At 39.9% G+C, this 19795-nt stretch overlaps 1 protein-coding gene across 4 annotated transcripts in view; it reads left to right on the top strand.

The window, feature by feature from the left end:
- The window catches only part of LOC108273075 (growth factor receptor-bound protein 10), a 61784-nt gene that overhangs the window by 36010 nt on the left and 5979 nt on the right, over positions 1-19795 (top strand). For 3 of the 4 annotated variants that reach the window (XM_053684097.1, XM_053684098.1, XM_053684096.1), the window contains 6 exons: positions 9351-9507; positions 11878-11993; positions 15860-15934; positions 16468-16605; positions 18765-18875; positions 19110-19208. In XM_053684097.1, the coding sequence (XP_053540072.1) occupies positions 9351-9507; positions 11878-11993; positions 15860-15934; positions 16468-16605; positions 18765-18875; positions 19110-19208 (696 nt within the window). Of the gene's footprint in view, positions 1-7903; positions 8606-9350; positions 9508-11877; positions 11994-15859; positions 15935-16467; positions 16606-18764; positions 18876-19109; positions 19209-19795 lie in introns of those variants that run through there. The other variant, XM_053684099.1, reaches the window with a different exon arrangement.

A 19795-nucleotide genomic window follows, 5' to 3' on the forward strand; every position in this document is an offset into this window, starting at 1 on the left:
CTCTGAAGGTGTGATGTGGTTTCTGGCACCAAGACGTTAGCAGCAGATCCTTTAAGTCCTGTAAGCTGCGAGGTGGGGCATCCATGCATCTGACTTGTTTGTCCAGCACATCCTCGTTTGAGTCAACACCTTGAACTCTCACTCATGTTCCTCAAACCATTCCTGAACAGTTTGTGCAGTGTGGCACGGCGCATTATCCTGCTTAAAGAGGCCACTGCCATTAGGGTATACTGTTGCCATGAAGGGGTGTACTTGGGCTGCAGCAATGTTTAGGTAGGTGGTACGTGTCAAACTAGCACCCACATTAGGTAGAAGCGTACGGTATTCAGGTAAGATTATCCATTAGACCAGGTCTTAGACATACTAAGCAGCTTTAGGAAGTGCTCGACCTTACAACTACATCTAAATGAGCTTCTTACACCCATTACATTGATATAAAGGCTAGAGGATAATAGTTCTTCCTACATCAGCATCTTGAGGCCATTTTTTGTAAGTCTGTGCCTTCTGCCTTTCACTAAACCCACAACTTTGTTAACTGGAAAAGCATATTTAGACAAGCACAGCAAGACAAAAAGGAGGATGTGAATCACCTTCCCACATGCACTCTATCCATAATGTGGCACACTATTATGCTGATGTCATGATTACAACCTTTTTGACTCCTGAGTAACACTGCTTGTGAAATTTGTGATGCATGTATACACACACACATACACAAATGGTTAACCACACAGACCAAAATACTCCCCTCTTGTGGTGCTTCAAAATTTCACACCCATTAAAACAATGGCTTTAGGTTTGTATGTCTAGCCACTTCAGTCTGGTATTACACACACACTCACACACAATTACACACACTTCTTGCATCAGCGTCTGCTGCCCGGTCAGCTGACTGTGATCATGACTCCTGCTGGGACATAGATCCCCAGGGATGACTTGACCCAGTGTTACTAAAAACACCATCGTGAGAACTCTCCTCTATTCTTGTCTGTATTTTTTCTTTTTCCTCATCTCTCCTAGTCTTCTCTCTCTTCTTCTCCACCACAGTTAATTCTGATACCTGCTTCCACACAGTGTGTCATAGTGATTTTTCCATTTGAATGTGGAGAAAAATGACTTAAAAATGACTTGTCCTAATCTCATTCATTTTCTAGTCTTGTTCACTTCCTTTAAAGGAACCATGTTTGAAATATTGAAATATTTGTGGGGAGGGGCACGGTGGCTTAGTGGTTAGCATTCCTGCCTCACACCTCTAGGGTTGGGGGTTCAATCCCTGCCTTTGCTACATATGCACAGAGATTGCATGTTCTCCCTGTGCTTTGCGGGTTTCCTCAATGTACTCCGGTTACCTCCCACAGTCCAAAGACATATGCTGTAGGCTGATTGGCATTTCCAAATTGTCTGTAGTGTGTGAATGTGTGTGTGATTGTGCCCTGCGATGGGCTGGCACCTTGTCCAGGGTGTCCACCATCTTGCGTCCTGAGTCTCCTGGGATAGGCTCCAGGCTTCCTGTGACCATGTGTAGGATAAGCTGAACAGAAGATGGATGGGTGGAGGAAAGATTTGTGGTTTCTGGTAGTAATTTCTTGGTTGGGTTGTAATTTTGTTGTAATCCCAGTAAGAAAGTAGCAGTTATGGGTATTGTTTATGGGTAATGATCTCATACATAAGAAATAACAGAATAAAGGAACAGCTCTTACCATCTTCCAACGATGTCAATAATGAGAAATCCACTGTAGATGTAGTGAAAACAATGAACGTTGCACCATGTCCTGGAATGCAGTTTCTCGATTCATCTCGAGCCGGCTTACTGATCTATGAGACAACAAAGCACAATGGAGTTGATGCTAATACCGACATTAAAGTCGAAGCTTTAGAATCAGATCTGTTTAAGCAGAGTGTACAGATGTGAGACCTGGACAGAGTAAATCATTAAAGCGCTGCTTTGAGGAGATGAACCTCCTCAAAAACAGCAAACTGTATAGTCTGTGTTATAGGTTGAACAAGCAAATGTATCTGTATGTTGATTGATCTAAAGTAAATACTTGTATATACAGCATAACTCATTTAAAGGTAAGAGGTGCTACTTTGTTTACTGTTGATTCGAGATCACTTGCTGAACTCTGAAGCAATCAGAGTTGAGAACCCTCCTACCTCAACTCCCTCCTGAAGGCTTATGTTCCCTCACACAATCTGCAATCAATCAATGACCGACGCTTAGTAGTACCTACTCAGCGTGGCTCAAGGTCCCTTTCATTAACATTCAAACTAACTGTTCCTCAGTGGTGGAATGAACTTCCAAAGCAGTCCAGACCGCACGATCTCTCACCATCTTCAAAAAACAGTTAAAGACCCACCTCTTCCGTGAACACCTAACCAATCCATTAAAAAAAAAAAAAAAATTTACTCTGGCACTTACACCTCAACTCTGCGCACTTTGCTTCTTCTGGAACTCAATTGACGGATCTTGTATGGTAGCACTACTTGTATTGTTCTCTGCTTGATATATCGCTTTGCTTGTATTTCCTCGTTTGTAAGTCGCTTTGGATAAAAGCGTCTGCTAAATGAATAAATGTAAATGTAATAAATGAGAAGACCACCTAAGTTCCTGAGTAGTGGTAGTGGTGGTGGTGGTGGTGGTGGGGGGGTTTCTCCAGGTCAGAGGTTGGGAATTACGAGTTGAAACCTATAGTTGAATGCAGCACAAATTCCATTACGAGCAGGTGTTCAAACGGCATTGTTGGTAATGTAGAAAAATGTTAACCAAAGTGAGAATAGCCCAGCACGTCAATGAAAAAAGTTTCAACTAATAAGTAAACTCATCATTTCATTAGAAATCTTCGCCATTGAAGATCACATGTTAATTTCTATAATAATTAATATAATCTGTGACTAAATCTGTATCTCTTGAGCGTAATTAGCGTTCACATATGTCGTAAAATGTCATGGAACGGTGCGCTAAGGCTGTCTGTGTGTGACATATAAGGTCACTGGCCCATGTTATCTAAAGCTTTAAATGGGTCTATGTGTTGTGTATGTGCACAAGGGTTTGTTATATGCAAACATCAATGTCTCCATGCAGCAACATTTCATTTGTTTTCTTCTTAATTTCTCTGAGAACATTTTTCATATGCTGATAAAACTGTTGTCAGAGCACATGGGTGTGTGTGTGTGTGTGTGTGTGTGTGTGTGTGTGTGTGTGTGTGTGTGTGTACTGATGGCTTAAACGAGACGAACTCTGTCTGATGTGGGAATAATGACTAGTCAAATCTGCTCCACACACAGTATTCAACTATTTAGTCAGTAGTCCAATTTTTCCAGCTTTCTACATTTAAACCCCAGTTACACATGACATGGTGTAATCAAGTATCCTTTTCAACTAAATATTTTGTACATGAGAAAGGTGTTTGCTGCTAATATCTCCGTCACAGATAACTGTCACAAAATCCTCTGACATGAGTAACCCCTCAGTGCCATTTATTACTTCATTGCCCGCTCTATATTTGAACTCTATGGGTTGTACAGATTTAGACCTCTAGTGTTCAAACAGTGCAACTGCATTACATGCGTAATTCACAGAAGGCTGATTTCCATGAAGTGAATCGCACATTTCCGTGATGCATATCGTCACATTTTTGCACCGCAATGCATCTTGTCATAACATATCATTACACCCCTAGTACCGAGTCTTTAACAGTTGATGGCTGTGACCCATAAACAACATCAGATGCTAGATACCTTCCCTGGAGAACCTTCTATAGGCTTATAGCAATTGCCTTGCAGTCAGTAAGTGAAAGACATTTTCAGTAGGGTTCAGATTGTGCTATTGATTTCTCCAGCCAAGAATATCTTTTTGTTGGATGTCCATAGTCCCCGTAGCTGTATATTTGTGCATCACCTTACATGTATATGCCAAAAGGTGATGCATTTATTTGGATCTGAGCTGCAGTAATGCCGCTATACACTTTGGAATATATTCAGCTGTGCCTCTATATGTAGGTACCTCATCAATAAAGACAAATGAGACAGTGTTAGTTGTGTTTGCACATACTCAAGCCATGACAACCATCCGTGTTTAACAGATAAAATAGTACGCTTTGGCTCATAAGCAATTTCTTTTCTCTAAGCTTCTCGTGAAAATGTTTTCTCCATGACTGAAACTTTATCATCAGAGCCTAATAGTAATGAAGAAGGACTAAAGCTAGCAACTCAGAATTAACTCAGAAATAAATCCCCCCTCAACTTGGAATACCTACTCAGAAAGTCAGGAAGGTCTCCTCAACCCCGAGTTCAGCACATGACATCTTTACTTATTGACTTTTTAGCACTTTTAAATAAGTGATACAGTATATACAGGTATTTGCTTTAGATCAGTCAACAAACAGACACATTTTCTTGTTAAATCTTTACTACATGGACTATACCGTTCACTGTTTAGAGGAGATAAACATATATTATTAACATTAGCTGGCTAGATTGTGGCAAAAAGCGAATGACGAATGTGGAGTCATCCAAGATTTTCGAAAATGATTATTTTGAGCTCTGACTTCCCACTTCCGAGGTACATCGAACACAGCAAAGTGCCTTAAATCTCAGTGGTTGGGATTTGTTGTGCTATTTTTACTGTCTATATATGATGTTCTTCAGTTTAGGAGTTGTACCATATATGTAAGATATAAAACACAACCACGCATGCTGTTATAGGAAATTAATCAATTACTGGGATGGGCCCAAAGTGTTTTACTCCTCTTATACCACTGCCAATGATTAAAATTTTTATTTAATATCTGTATTTTTTTATTTTATGTAATAAATAATGACATGTCATACTTCTGGGCCGTTTCATGTTGTGGATTGGTCGTGAAACAAGATCGTTCCTGTGATCACTTGCATTATAGCAGTTATAAGTAGCTGCTCCTTCACTTTCTCTAACCCTTTCTCACAGTACACTGGTGTTTCATTCCGCCGGCAGAATGGAAATCGGCTTATCAGACATTTTCGATCGGTGTAAACAAATGAATTATTTTTCGCCCCCAAGTCTGGTTCAAGATTAGTCAGGACACTATTGGGTTGGGTTGTGTAGACGATCGTCTGCGTTTAGCTGCTGGTGAGCAGGGTGATGGGAAAGTTGAGGGGTGTGAGCCCCCTGCTGGGCAAATAAGTCACGTCTCCACAATAACACTGGTACAGAGATAAAACAGACAACACTTAAGCTTTTTAAAAAAAATAGTAGAACACTGTATGCAACTGCCACAATAAAATTCTAACATTTAAACCTAGTAGGCTAGGCAAAAAATACTGTCTCTTTTCACATGAGCCATTAACCACTACTGTGAATGCTGAACACGGCGCCTCCAATACAGCGTGAACTTTAATTTTTGGCCTCTGGTTAATAAGAGAGAAATAAATGCACCTTGTTCCTGAGAACCTACAATGTGCAAAGTCCTCTGTCCTGAAGACTTTCCTGCGGTGCAAAATGTAAACTTACAGCTTTACCTCTGACTGTTACAAAGCGCTGACACTGGAGACTCCTTCCATAAATGTTAAATAAACATCTTCTTACAGAAAGCTTTACCATATCGACGACTATGGATTTTCTTTATTATATACAAATAACAACATTAAAAAAAAGGTTTTGTGTTACATAGTGTAATGTAGTTGTGCTCATGTCTTCGTGATCCTCCTAAGGGACACTTATTTATTCTACCTTCTTTAAAGGCTAACAGGAAAGCTTGTAACAAACACATTTTCCCAATTTAAACTGAACTGATTGATGTTTGAAGCAAAATAAACAGACATAGGTGTATAGAGAAGTTAAAGGTAGCCTGTTAGATGTAGTTACATTAGCCTAGACTGAGTTTTACTCCTCAGAGGGTAAGGAACTCCTCTGGTTTTTATTAAAATGGGAATGTTTTTGGAGAATTGCTGTGTAGAATTGTTTGCATCTTTTTTTGTATACGGCAGTGCATACACACACGCTGACCCTACTTAACCTGAGAAGTTTATTGAGAGGCACATGGCTATGGTGTGCGAGGCCAGATTATACACACATGCACACACAAAAAGGTCTGCCTTCTCAGAAGAAACTGTGTCTGGTGCTGGTTAACATAGCGGACATTTCTCCCTCAGTCTTTATTACTGTATTTCGCACACAGCAGCCTTGGCCTTTTAGACATACGTTGGATTATGACTCAGCTATGCTTTACGTGCATTTTTCCTGCACTCGCAGACACAAAAGTCGCTGGGCAAGCCTGCCGGTATGCTTAAGTGACATCTGCACAGTCAAAAAAAACCCCAAAAAACCCTGAAAACATAAATAATAAAAATGCATAGCTAAGAGTATTGCGTAGCAATGTTATGAAATTTAGTTCAGATGTTTCTGATAATCATTTTGGCCTAATGCTCCAAGCAAAATGGAAATGTAATCTGCACAGTATTATTAGTGGTCTAAACCTGATGGTATTTTTAGTACTATTTCATCACGTGCATTATCACATGGACTACCTGTACATCACCATGCTCATTAAACTCACTTGGGGATTGCTGAGTGCTAATGTAGGACTAGCCTCCCCCCAGTCAAATTCCAACATTACTAACTAAGATTCGAATGTTATCTATAAGATGCCCTCCATCCAGTGTAGCATGATCTAAGCTTTAGAATACTGGGTAAAAACCCCTTTAATAAAAGTTTTAGGTAAACCCCCCACCCTATCACTGTCAGAAGAAGAACTGACCACTTCTCTGCAAATGTTTGCTTGTAGTCACGTGACTGAGACTTTACAATTAAGCAACCCTTAACCAAACACTCTTCAGAATGGTTTTTCGACCCAAGTGCGCTCCGGGTGATAATGGAAGCTCGTATGCAAAACCTTAGAGAGGGCATTTTTACGAATTTTTACGAAACATTTGCTTGCTCTACTTTAAAAAGGGGGTTGCTGATTTTCCCCACTCGCATTTCTACAGTAGGTGTTGAGTTAGATTTGATGATATTGTTCTCCAGCAGCACTGAGTGTGTGTGTGTGTGTGTGTGTGTGTGTGTGTGTGTGTGTGTGTGTGGTGATATAAACTTACAAGACATTTTGCTTTAAAGACATTGCTCTGTGTATGTGTGTGTGTGTGTGTGTGTGTGGTTTAGAGAGCAGAACCATTCTGATATGCTGAGTTTTCAGAAAGAGAGAGGGAGAGGTTTTCTTTGGCCAGACTTCAGGGAAGAAATTGCCAAAAAAAATCTCACACAAAAAAAAGTTTAACACTTTAGTTTGTATCCATGCAAGTTTGGTACATATCCAGTTCCTTTACTTTTCAACACACACACACACACACACACACACACACACACAAACACACACAGTAAATATTCTCATTTTCTCTGTGCCCTGAGGCAAAAGTGTCATATGAATACACAGATCTAAGACTGCCTTGTCTACATTTTCCCTCTTCTCTTTATTTCTCTCTCTCTCTCTCTCTCTGGTACTCTTATACACACACACACACACACACACACACACACACACACACACACACACACACACACACACACACACACACACACACACACACTCTGTTTGGGAAACTCTTATTAATTTGTGAGACTGTGGATCCCAGAGAGACTACTGGCTTTAAACTACAGTGAAGCTGGGACTGTAATTCCCGTTACTCTGTTCTTGTAATACACACTTCCTCTGTGTACACATTTACTCTGTCCTCTTAATACACACTTCCATATTTATCTAGGTAATACATCACTGTCCTAATACCCAGTCGATTTTCGTACCTTGTGCTTATTTTTAGCCTATAACAGCTTATACTTGTTTTCTGTTTTCATTCCTTTACAGCAAAACCCAAATGATCCACATCACCACATGCATGTGTAGTGCTCGTTTCGGCACTGCCAGATTCTAAGTGCTTAATGCAGCTGTGGCGTCGTACAACTTCACACTCATTATTTGTTCTTGCTCAAAGTCTCCTGTTCTTCAGTTTGCATAATCGGTGTTGTCCTGATATAGTGCTTTTGTTTGTGTGTGTGTGTGTGTGTGTGTGTGTGTTTGTGTGTGTGCACAATGAGAGTGAGATCCGGTGGTCAGACTCAAGACTTTCAGAGAATTTGAACATTTTACAGAGCCAGGTATGTGTGCGTGGATGTGTGTCTGTGATGAGATGAGATGAGATGAGAGCGTTGTACACACATGGATGTGAGTGTGAGAAAGTCCTTGATAGGTGTTCACTATCGCCTTAAAATCTCTAATACACCCGCACACACACTCCCCATGGGAGGTGTCAGTTCCACTGATCTTAATCTACTAGAATTGGAGTAGCATGCAGTACGTGCATCAGCACAGCCTAGCGCTCTCTTTTTCTCTCTCTTCTTTCCCTGTCTTTTTGTTCCCAACTCCTGTCTGAGCCTCTTTCTCTTTTAATATCCCTGCCCCCTCATCACCACCCCACCCCCACTTTCTCTCCCTCTCTCTCTCTCTCTCTCTCTCTACCTCTCTCTCCCTCTCCCTCTCTCTCTCTGTCGCTCTTCTCTCACTTTGTAAGAGAAGGTTGGCTCAGTGCGAAAATGCCATCGTGCTCTCCGGATTGCTGCCTCTACCAAGCAGTAGAGGTAAGATCGATACTTAATATAGTACACTGTATTACTATATACACGTAGATTTCACATCTTTACAAGTGACTGCTTTGCATGACAAATGTCTTATTCCGTCTACTTTACACGGTCTCAATGGGCAACTGCATTACTCTATTAATTTGTACATCACATTACCTGAAATAGGAAGGTCATGGATTTTAAATATGATAATAATATGATTTCAGGCTGGGAAAACCGTATATATCGATTTTATACTCTTGACAGTCTGGATGTGTTTAAAACCAAATATAAAGTTTGTGTTTCTTCTATACATAAGCATTTGAGTTAAGTGTTTATGAATGTGCTTTGGACATATCCCCTTTTAAGCTGGTTTGACTGATCGTATATGTGTGTGCATGCACAGTGTCTGGTTGATCTTTATGGCCATCTGCCATTTAGAGAGAGTTCTGAGTGTTAGAAGTGTGCGTGTGCGTGAGTGAATGCATGTGTGTCTAAGAAACTATGCTTCGGGGCATGTGCCGTTGTCTAAACGTGATCAGTGAATGCTTACATTCTGCTGAGGTGGGAGAAGACGTGCCACACGTGCTCTCGTATGTATAGCAAACACAGCACTTTGGTTCCTGGGCAGTTCCGTAAACAATCGAATGATTATGAACTCTCTATTTAATCATCTTCTTCTCGCTTGTCTTTCTTGAAATGCCGGAAAATCTTTCCAAGAGTTGTTTAAAAGGGTTTGTGTATGTGACTGTGTTGTCTCCAGATCATCAAGGTCTTCAGTGAAGATGGCGTTGGGAAGGTGGTGGAAGTTCCTGCTCATGTGACAGCCAGAGATGTGTGTCAGCTCCTGGTTTATAAGAGTCACTGCCTGGATGACAACTGCTGGACTTTAGTAGAGCATCATCCGTTGCTTGGACTAGGTAAGTGTGTGTGTGTGTGAGTGTGTGAGTGTGTGTGGGTGTACTGTATGTTAGAGAGAGCATGAGTGGTGATCACCACCTGGTCCTAGGGCATGCTCTGTCCTATCCATTGATGCAAAGCAAACAGTAGATTGCATCCTTATAAGTATTTATATAATCTTTTTAAGTATTTATAAAATCCTGTGCTTTTCTTTCATAATCTTGTCCACTGTAGAGGGAAGAGCATTTGGAAATGGCATTGTAGTACAAAAACGATTGAGGTGAAGGAAGTAGTGGGAAGGGGGAAGCGGAAAAATCTCCAATAGAGAAGAGATTGGGAACAGAGCATGACAAGGATTATCCGCTAATCTGGCTGCGAGTTAACGTGGACACGTGTGGACACCCATTTTCTAGTCTGATCACAGATTAAAGCCCTGCTACACCGCCCAAGTTGCCATGAAGATGCTCCAAAGGAGAACATCCTGATCATGGCAGTGTATTAGTCACACATCTGTTTGTAGGTGCCCGAGATCGTGAGTTCGAATCCCGACCAGGAGATTGGCCAAGAGTACAAGAGAGCAAAAATGTGTTCTCTGGCTGGTAGGGGTGGTGTACTCTCTCTTCCCTGTCAATCACAGGGACACATGACGAGCACTGGTGTCTATGAGATCATGTATGCAGAAGGCGATGGATAGCGCTCTCCTCTAAATGTGTTATGCAACAGATCAAAAAGATGCCGTTGGCTGGCTTCACTGCCTCCCAGGAAGCACAATACGGACTTCTCCTTTATGAGTTAGTAGCTGTCTTTGATAGGGGAGACCTAACTAGTGGATGGGAATTATCCAAGATTCAAATGGAAAAAGATCTGTGAGCTTTAGGAGCTCTCTTGGCTTTCTTGTTGGGTTGTGTTTGTAATCAAAATCCCTGTAGTTTGCTGTCTGGATTATTTGAGAGTCATCTAGTCTGTCTGGATTGTTTGAGAGTCAAAGTCGCTTTGGATAAAAGCGTCTGCTAAATTAATAAATGTAAATGTAAACTACTGTAACTTAAGTTCTCCAACGAGTAACTAATCAGAGTGATGGTTCTTGCTAACTTGGCCTTTGCAATGTTTTCTGCAAAGTTGTGATAAGCTTTTAATGAAAATAAATAAATGAATAAAACGTTCCTCTGGGTATGATGTCATAACGTGACTGGGCGTATTCGGATTCGCCAGCTGACACCCGATCAGCTGCAGCTTGAACATTGTGTTCAGCGCAGTCGGCCTTGATGGATTAGGACACTCTAGATTTGATCTCGGAGCTAATGCTAGCCCAACATTATGGCAACCTTCCAAAAATGTTCCTCTTACATAAGCCATTAGCTGCGAGGCTCCTTACTGAGCTATGATCAGCCCTACTGCTCAATGCAATCAAGCTAAATACATGACCTCATCTCTCTGCAATGCTTCTCCTCTCTCTCTCTCTCTCTCTCTCTCTCTCTCTCTCTCTCTCTCTCTCTCTCTCTCTGCTCTGCTCTGATTGCATTTGTGTTGTGCAGCTGGGTGGAGATGTATGTCTTCTTTCATTGAAAAAACACTCGCACAGAGTTGCAAATTATTAAAATACAAAATGAAACACAATAAAAGTTCTTAATCTTCTTATACATACACACTTTAGTTTGTATCCATGCAGGTTAATACTGGTACATATCCAGTTCCTTTACTTTTCAACACACACACACACACACACACACACAAACACACACACACAAAGTAAATATTCTCATTTTCACTGTGCCCTGAGGCAAAAGTGTCATATGAATACACAGATCTAAGACTGCCTTGTCTACATTTTCCCTCTTCTCTTTATTTCTCTCTCTCTCTCTCTCTGGTACTCTTATACACACACACACACACACACTCTGTTTGGGAAACTCTTATTAATTTGTGAGACTGTGGATCCCAGAGAGACTACTGGCTTTAAACTACAGTGAAGCTGGGACTGTAATTCCCGTTACTCTGTTCTTGTAATACACACTACCTCTGTGTACACATTTACTCTGTCCTCTTAATACACACTTCCATATTTATCTAGGTAATACATCACTGTCCTAATACCCAGTCGATTTTCGTACCTTGTGCTTATTTTTAGCCTATAACAGCTTATACTTGTTTTCTGTTTTCATTCCTTTACAGCAAAACCCAAATGATCCACATCACCACATGCATGTGTAGCGCTCGTTTCGGCACTGCCAGATTCTAAGTGCTTAATGCAGCTGTGGCGTCGTACAACTTCACACTCATTATTTGTTCTTGCTCAAAGTCTCCTGTTCTTCAGTTTGCATAATCGGTGTTGTCCTGATATAGTGCTTTTGTGTGTGTGTGTGTGTGTGTGTGTGTGTGTGTGTGTCTAGAGAGGTGTTTGGAGGACCATGAGATGGTGGTTCAGGTGCAGGCCTGCATGTCTCCAGAGAGCAAGTTCCTCTTCAGGAAGAACTATGCCAAGTACGAGTTCTTCAGAAACCCACTGGTGAGAAATGCACACATGTTCCTAAATTAAACTACAGTGAGGGAAAAAAGTATTTGATCCCCTGCTGATTTTGTACGTTTGCCCACTGACAAAGAAATGATCATTCTATAATTTTAATGGTAGGTTTATTTGAACAGTGAGAGACAGAATAACAACAAGAAAATCCAGAAAAACGCATGTCAAAAATGTTATAAATTGATTTGCATTTTAATGAGGGAAATAAGTATTTGACCCCTCTGCAAAACATGACTTAGTACTTGGTGGCAAACCTTTGTTGGCAATCACAGAGGTCAGACGTTTCTTGTAGTTGGCCACCAGGTTTGCACACATCTCAGGAAGGATTTTGTCCCACTCCTCTTTGCAGATCTTCTCCAAGTCATTAAGGTTTCAAGGCTGACGTTTGGCAACTCAAACCTTCAGCTCCCTCCACAGATTTTCTATGGGATTAAGGTCTGGAGACTGGCTAGGCCACTCCAGGACCTTAATGTGCTGCTTCTTGAGCCACTCCTTTGTTGCCTTGGCCGTGTGTTTTGGGTCATTGTCATGCTTGAATACCCATCCACGACCCATTTTCAATGCCCTGGCTGAGGGAAGGAGGTTCTCACCCAAGATTTGACGGTACATGGCCCCGTCCATCGTCCCTTTGATGCGGTGAAGTTGTCCTGTCCCCTAAGCAGAAAAACACCGCCAAAGCATAATGTTTCCACCTCCATGTTTGACGGTGGGGATGGTGTTCTTGGGGTCATAGGCAGCATTCCTCCTCCTTCAAACACGGCAAGTTGAGTTGGTGCCAAAGAGCTCCATTTTGGTCTCATCTGACCACAACACTTTCACCCAGTTGTCCTCTGAATCATTCAGATGTTCATTGGCAAACTTCAGACGGGCATGTATATGTGCTTTCTTGAGCAGGGGGACCTTGCGGGGGCTGCAGGATTTCAGTCCTTCACGGCGTAGCGTGTTACCAATTGTTTTCTTGGTGACTATGGTCCCAGCTGCCTTGAGATCATTGACAAGATCCTCCCATGTAGTTCTGGGCTGATTCCTCACTGTTCTCATGATCATTGCAACTCCACGAGGTGAGATCTTGCATGGAGCTTGATTGATTGCTTCTGTGGACAGGTGTCTTTTATACAGGTAACAAGCTGAGATTAGGAGCACTCCCTTTAAGAGTGTGCTCCTAATCTCAGCTCGTTACCTGTGTAAAAGACACCTGGGAGCCAGAAATCTTTCTGATTGAGAGGGGGTCAAATACTTATTTTCCTCATTAAAATGCAAATCAATTTATAACATTTTTGACATGCGTTTTTCTGGATTTTCTTGTTGTTATTCTGTCTCTCACTGTTCAAATAAACCTACCAATAAAATTATAGACTGATCATTTCTTTGTCAGTGGGCAAACGTACAAAATCAGCAGGGGATCAAATACTTTTTTCCCTCACTGTATATATATGTTTTGTTTTTTTTTATTAGCTGAGCAATGAAATAATCGTCCACATTGTTCCTGTTCTTCCTATTTTATCATACAGTTATCGTAAATAACTATCCCATTAGTTGTCATTTATCCCGGTTTAACTAGAACCTTTCTGACTCTGAAATTTCTAAGAGCATCATAAAAATAGTGTAAGTGCAAAGCAAAAATAGCTACAAGTATAACTGTTCTAACAAATTATAAATATAATTGCACCATGGTTCTGTTGAATTATTAAATCTGATTGTGAATTTGTTTTCTATAGCTGCAGCTCTGACAGTAGTGCAGGTTTATATTAATGCGCTCGTTCTAATGCTATCGTTTCTATAGTAACAACTCATTCACATGGATTTATGGTGGTGCACCTAATCTCCACCTAACAAATAAATTTAACCCTTTCATACATGAATTATTTATAAGCACATCCAGCTTCTTTTGATGTTTTTTAATTCATTAGATTTGCATGATATATTACATATAGCATAAATGTTGATTTTCAATAAATATCACTTATATTAAAAAGTCAATTGGATTGTCTTTGTGAAGGAATGCCATGAGTTAAAAAATAAAGATAAAATATAAAATACAACACATTATAATTTTTAAAAAACAATATTTTACACATTTTACACTTGTAAAGTTACATAGTTAATGGGGATTTTTAAAAAAATCTTAAAAAATAAAACAATTATTGAGGTGTTGAGTCTGGCACAATATGTGTATATATATTTTAATTAAGTTAGTAAAGATAAACCGGAGACATGCATTAATAACAAATAGTATAGACAAATAGTCTAGAGGGCAACAGAAATCTGCTTAATGATTTACGTTAAAATAAAGTAATTTCGATGTGATTTGCATCGTATATTTTCCAGAAAAAAACCAAAACTTTAATTTGACTGTCCATAAGTCTGGACATCATGGATGAAAGGGTTAAAAAAAAGGGGGGGGGGGGATTTAACAAAGAAATAGAGAGTTGTTGATATGGTGAAGCTTTCTGTAAGGAGATTTGTATTTAAGATTTATGGAAGGAGTCTCCAGTATCAGCACTTACAGACAGGAAGTTTTCCTCTACAGGAAAGGAGTTTGCACTTTCTGGTTTCTTTTATTCTTTTATGTCCATTTATTTTTATTGCATTAAATTCAAGAGAGAAACATAGAGAGACTGGTGAGGGGACGACTGTTTACACCACAAAAAAATGACATCTTAGCAAGTGAACATATCTTCAGTATAGTTAAATGTATCTAGTATTTCCTATTACAAGTCTACAGTAAACCAAATATAAGATTATTAATCTTTAATATTATTATTACTATTATTTATTTATTATTATTTATGTATGAGCATGTCATATTTTGACCTTATAACTTTTTCAGTAATAAGGTCAAAATTATAATCAATAATAATAATTGGCAAATCATTATGGTAAGAGGAATAAAACTCTTTGAGACATTCCGTTATTGAATAATAATCCAATTCAGGACGGTAATGTCTCTCTCCGTTGGGTCAGGCTGCATCATACTGCCTTCTTGTTGATTATTTTCCTATACTCTCTGTCATGTTTGAGAAACCAGTCTGGCATGTGGTCATCTTTAGGTTTGTCACATGCTTGGTACACTTTTCCTATACGAGTAAACACTCATGTTTGTGTGTGTGCGTGTGAGCACACTGCAATGAGTACCCATCATAATGAATTAACACTGTATTCTAGGAAATTGGGTTGATCTCGTTTAACAAAAATGGAAGGAATGCACACGAACATATACATGCAGGAGGTTATGTCTGAAGGAGTTCATGCTAAGTCTGCCTAACAAATGAGTCAATATAAAAAAAACTAAATCATTGTGTTGTCTGAACAGTTACATCCATGCTCTAAGTATGACATGCTCATGCATATTGGTGTTGATGAGGAGGAGCTGGTATTCACCACTTTACATGAAATAAAATACCATTTCCAAACAGACCGTATAAAACCAGATCTACCCTGGTTTTTCTCCTGCATTAAACCACTAGTTTTTGGAAACACGATAAAATATTTCAGAGGGTTAAAGCTGAGGTGCTATGAATGAGCTATTGTTAGTTTTAAGTGGTACCACTGTGCAGGTAATGATAAAACCATGAAAAAGTATGTTAGACTTTAGGGAAAAATGGCTAGTATTGTATTAATATTTATATACAAATCAAGCTCTCTTTCTCTCTCTCTCTCTCTCTCTCTCTCTCTCTCTCTCTCTCTCTCTCTCTAACGTTCACTCTCTCACACTCTCTCCTCTCTCTCCCATTCTCTCTCTCACTCTCACTCTCTCCCCTCTCTCTCACACTCTCTCTCACTCTCACTCTCTCCCCTTTCTCTCTCTCACTCTCTCTCTATCTCTCTCACTCTCTCTCACACTCATACAGAATTTCTTCCCAGAACAAATGGTGGCATGGTGTCAAGAGTCCAATGGCACAATCCCACCATCTCAGCTTCTGCAGGTGAGCACACACACACACACACACACACACACACACACACACACGCGCGCACACACAACACGCGCACACACAACACGCGCATACACACACACACACACACACACACAACATGCGCACACACAACATGCGCACACACAGCATGCGCACACACATACACACGCACGTGCATACACAACACACACACAACACGCACACACACACAACAAACACGCACACACACACACACACACACACATATACACACATCATATGCACTGCAGTACAGTGAGGTAAGAATGATAATAACTGAAATATGACTCAGCTGAAAAACCCTACGTTTGTGAAACTGAAAATTTAGGTCAGCTCCCTCCACACTACTCACGAGTATACTTTAGGCAAATGTTGTGTCATGACTTTCTCTGTGTGTGCGTTCACATATATGTGAGACAGGATACATGGCAGTTTGTGTGTGTATAGGGAGAGGGAGTTTTCTCTGTGGAGAAAAGCTAAATAACTAGTCTCTAGATCGTTTCCTGCTCTCTTCCCCCATGCAGAATTTCTTGAATTCCAGCCGCTGCCCTGAGATCCAGGGCTTTCTTTACATGAAGGAGACAGGCCGCAAGTCCTGGAAGAAGCTTTACATGTTCCTGCGCCGCTCTGGCCTCTACTACTCCACTAAAGGAATATCCAAGGCAAGCTGTGCTTTTGTGTTCCTTCATGTGCATTTAGAAAAGAGGCAGAACTTTCCAAATTGGCTTTTGTGGTTAAGACCTAATGTACATGAAGTGCATTGTTTGCTGAATGTGGTCCAATCTGGAAGTGATTCCAGATGCTTGGACATCAGTGGAAGGATCAGATATGGGTCAGATAATTGAAAGAGAGATTTGGTTTATGGCCTGTATGTGCAGTTACAGCTATGCACATGATGAGTATGATACTGGAGAATTTAATGCTTCATTTCAGTTAGAATAGAGAATGTTATTCCACTCAACATACATTTAATGTTGGCAGGTTTTGAATCTATTCGAAAAACATTTAATGCAACTTTGTGTGATATTGATTTTCCCCTGCTGGGCGATTTTCACGATAAATTCAGTTAATGGGATTATTAGATTGTTCTATTCGAGATAAATATGCATATTTCAAATTTTTATTAAAACATCCATAAATGCTATACCAAAACACTGCCTTCTTAACCCAATAAACACCTCCTACAGCCTGCGATTCTCAAACACTGTGCGTGTCGATTAAAAACATGCCAAGATAAACACGCAGCACTTCCCCGAAAGACCGTGCACTTGCAAGGAAATCGAAGCTCATCTAGTACAGGGTTGAAAAGTCAGATGAACAAGTTTATGGAAAATATTATGGTACATTACATCCTAAGCGGTAATTCATGGTCAGGATTACCTCATTTTCGACCTCGGCACATTCGACAGATGACGTGAGAAAATGGATGCCCCCATGTTGGTATTTTTATTAGCAACAAACTAAGCAACTAACTTGGATGAGTGAAACAAATATGTCTGCATGCTGATTTGACGTCACTGCATAAATGGGGAAAGAACGTGGATTTGAGAAGAATACCCTAAGATGACTTCTCAGTTTCGGTGGCATTTCAAGTCAAGCCAAGTCAAGTGGTTTATTGTGTGTGTGTGTGTGTGTGTGTGTGTGTGTGTGTGTGTGTGTGTGTGTGTGTGTGTGTGCATGCATGTGCGTGCTCATGGGCGCAGCTTGTGAACAGGCAAGGCAGGCAACTGCTTGGGTCCCCATGCCGTTAGGGGACCCCCAAGGGCTGTCAGACTTTACTCCACAGCAATGTCTCAAAATCTGGCAACCACAGTGACCATGGGTGACTTGCAATAACATGACAGTCTCAGTACTAATTGTATTAATGTGAACATTTGAAATAAATACAAAAGTTTAGATTGTGTACATTTTTGGTTGGTGTCAGATTATTTATAACATAATAGTGGTTGGAGGGTTCCCTTGAGAATTTTTGCCTAAGGCCCCAACAGACTCTAGAATTGCCCCTGCGTGCGTGCGTGTGTGTGTGTGTGAGCACACTGGAACACGTACCTGTCATTATGATTTAACACTGTATTCTAGGATATTGGGTTGATCTCGTTGAACAAGAAAGACAGAAACAAGTATGCACACGAACATATACATTGAGGAGGTTATGTCAGAAGGGAGCATACATACATAATGATCTGTGTCATGTCACGAAAGTCACAGTCCCCATTTACTCTGTCGAGAAAGAAGGGTTCACTAAGTTGTGCAAAAATAGTAACAGCACCATCTATAGCAAATAGAGCAAATAGTGTTTTTTTTTTTTTTTTTTTTTAATATATATCCTTTCTTTAAATATTCTTTATTTAAAAGAATCATTGTTTGCATTATTTGCTATAGATGGTGCTGTTATTATTTACTATTTTTGCACATCTACATTTTCCATATATAGAGGGGGGCGTGGCTTCCAGGCGGTCTTGGTTAATATGGGTTCAAAACACCTTTGCAAATCATTCCAGATTAATATGGCTGATCTCTTTGTGGAGGAAATATTCTGCTCTTTTGGTTTATTTTTGAGTAATAACTCATAGCAGCATACTCTGAGGTTAAATTCAGAACTCCTACATAATATGTGAAAATGTTGGCAGGTCTGGTAATATAATATATTCAGAGAAAACGTTACAATGCTACGTAAAAATGAAGCTGTTATATCGCACAAGCCTACCATTTAATTATTTTGATTTATGACAGGGGAGTGCAAGGCAAAACTTACTGTTGTGAGTATTAATATGTGTTGGTCATGTTCAATTTCTGATAATTTTGCATGTGGCATGTTCAGGAGCCCAGGCATCTGCAGTTGCTTTCAGATCTGGAAGAGAACAGTGTGTTCACCATGACGACAGGCAAGAAAGTGCACAACGCTCCCACAGACTACCAGTTCTGCATTAAGGTAACAGAAAAGCACAAACAAATAATAGATTATGATATAAAATTTAGATTTTTTTTACTTTAAGTATCAATAAAAACAAAACCTCTTACTTGGTATTTTTGGCTTTATTACCTCATGCACACCTACAGTGATTTGCTCTTGATAGTATTGCCATAAACATGTTGTCGAGCTTGTGTTAGGGAAGGATTTTAATTGGATAATTCATGTTTTTATGACTTGGTGGATTAATAACAGCCTACTAAGGGCACAACAGAGTTGAAGGATCTGAAGATGTTATGTGCTGAGGATGAGCAAAGTAGAACATGCTGGATGACTGGCTTCAGAGTGTTTAAGGTAAACACACACACACACACACACACACACACACACACACACACACACACACACACAAACACAAACTGTATTTCTATACATTGCAACTGCAATATGTCTTGCAAGCTAGTGAACCTGTAATGTGCCACGGATGAAGATCAGGTCGCATGAATTTGACCAACATTAATGGGGTTTTTTTTTCGGATCATACCAGTGCCATGATTTTTTCAAAACACCTGCAGCAAGCTTACTTGGAACATATAATTGGACAGGACACCTAATATTTGAAAGCCCATTAACAAATATATAGTATATTGTGCAGCCTTAGTAAAGAATATGGAGCAATGTATTGTTGTTATAAAATATTACTACTACTACTATCACTAATAGCACTATTACTACTACCACTATTACTATTACTTCTACTACTATTACTACTATTACTACTACTATTACTGCTACCACTATTACTATTACTTCTACTACTATTACTACTACTACTACTACTACTACTACTATCACTACTACTACTGTTATTACTACTACTACTATTACTACTACTACTACTACTATTACTGCTACCACTATTACTACTACTACTACTACTG

This window comes from Ictalurus punctatus, chromosome 12 (genome assembly GCF_001660625.3).
Source record: "Ictalurus punctatus breed USDA103 chromosome 12, Coco_2.0, whole genome shotgun sequence".
NCBI classification, from domain to species: domain Eukaryota; kingdom Metazoa; phylum Chordata; class Actinopteri; order Siluriformes; family Ictaluridae; genus Ictalurus; species Ictalurus punctatus.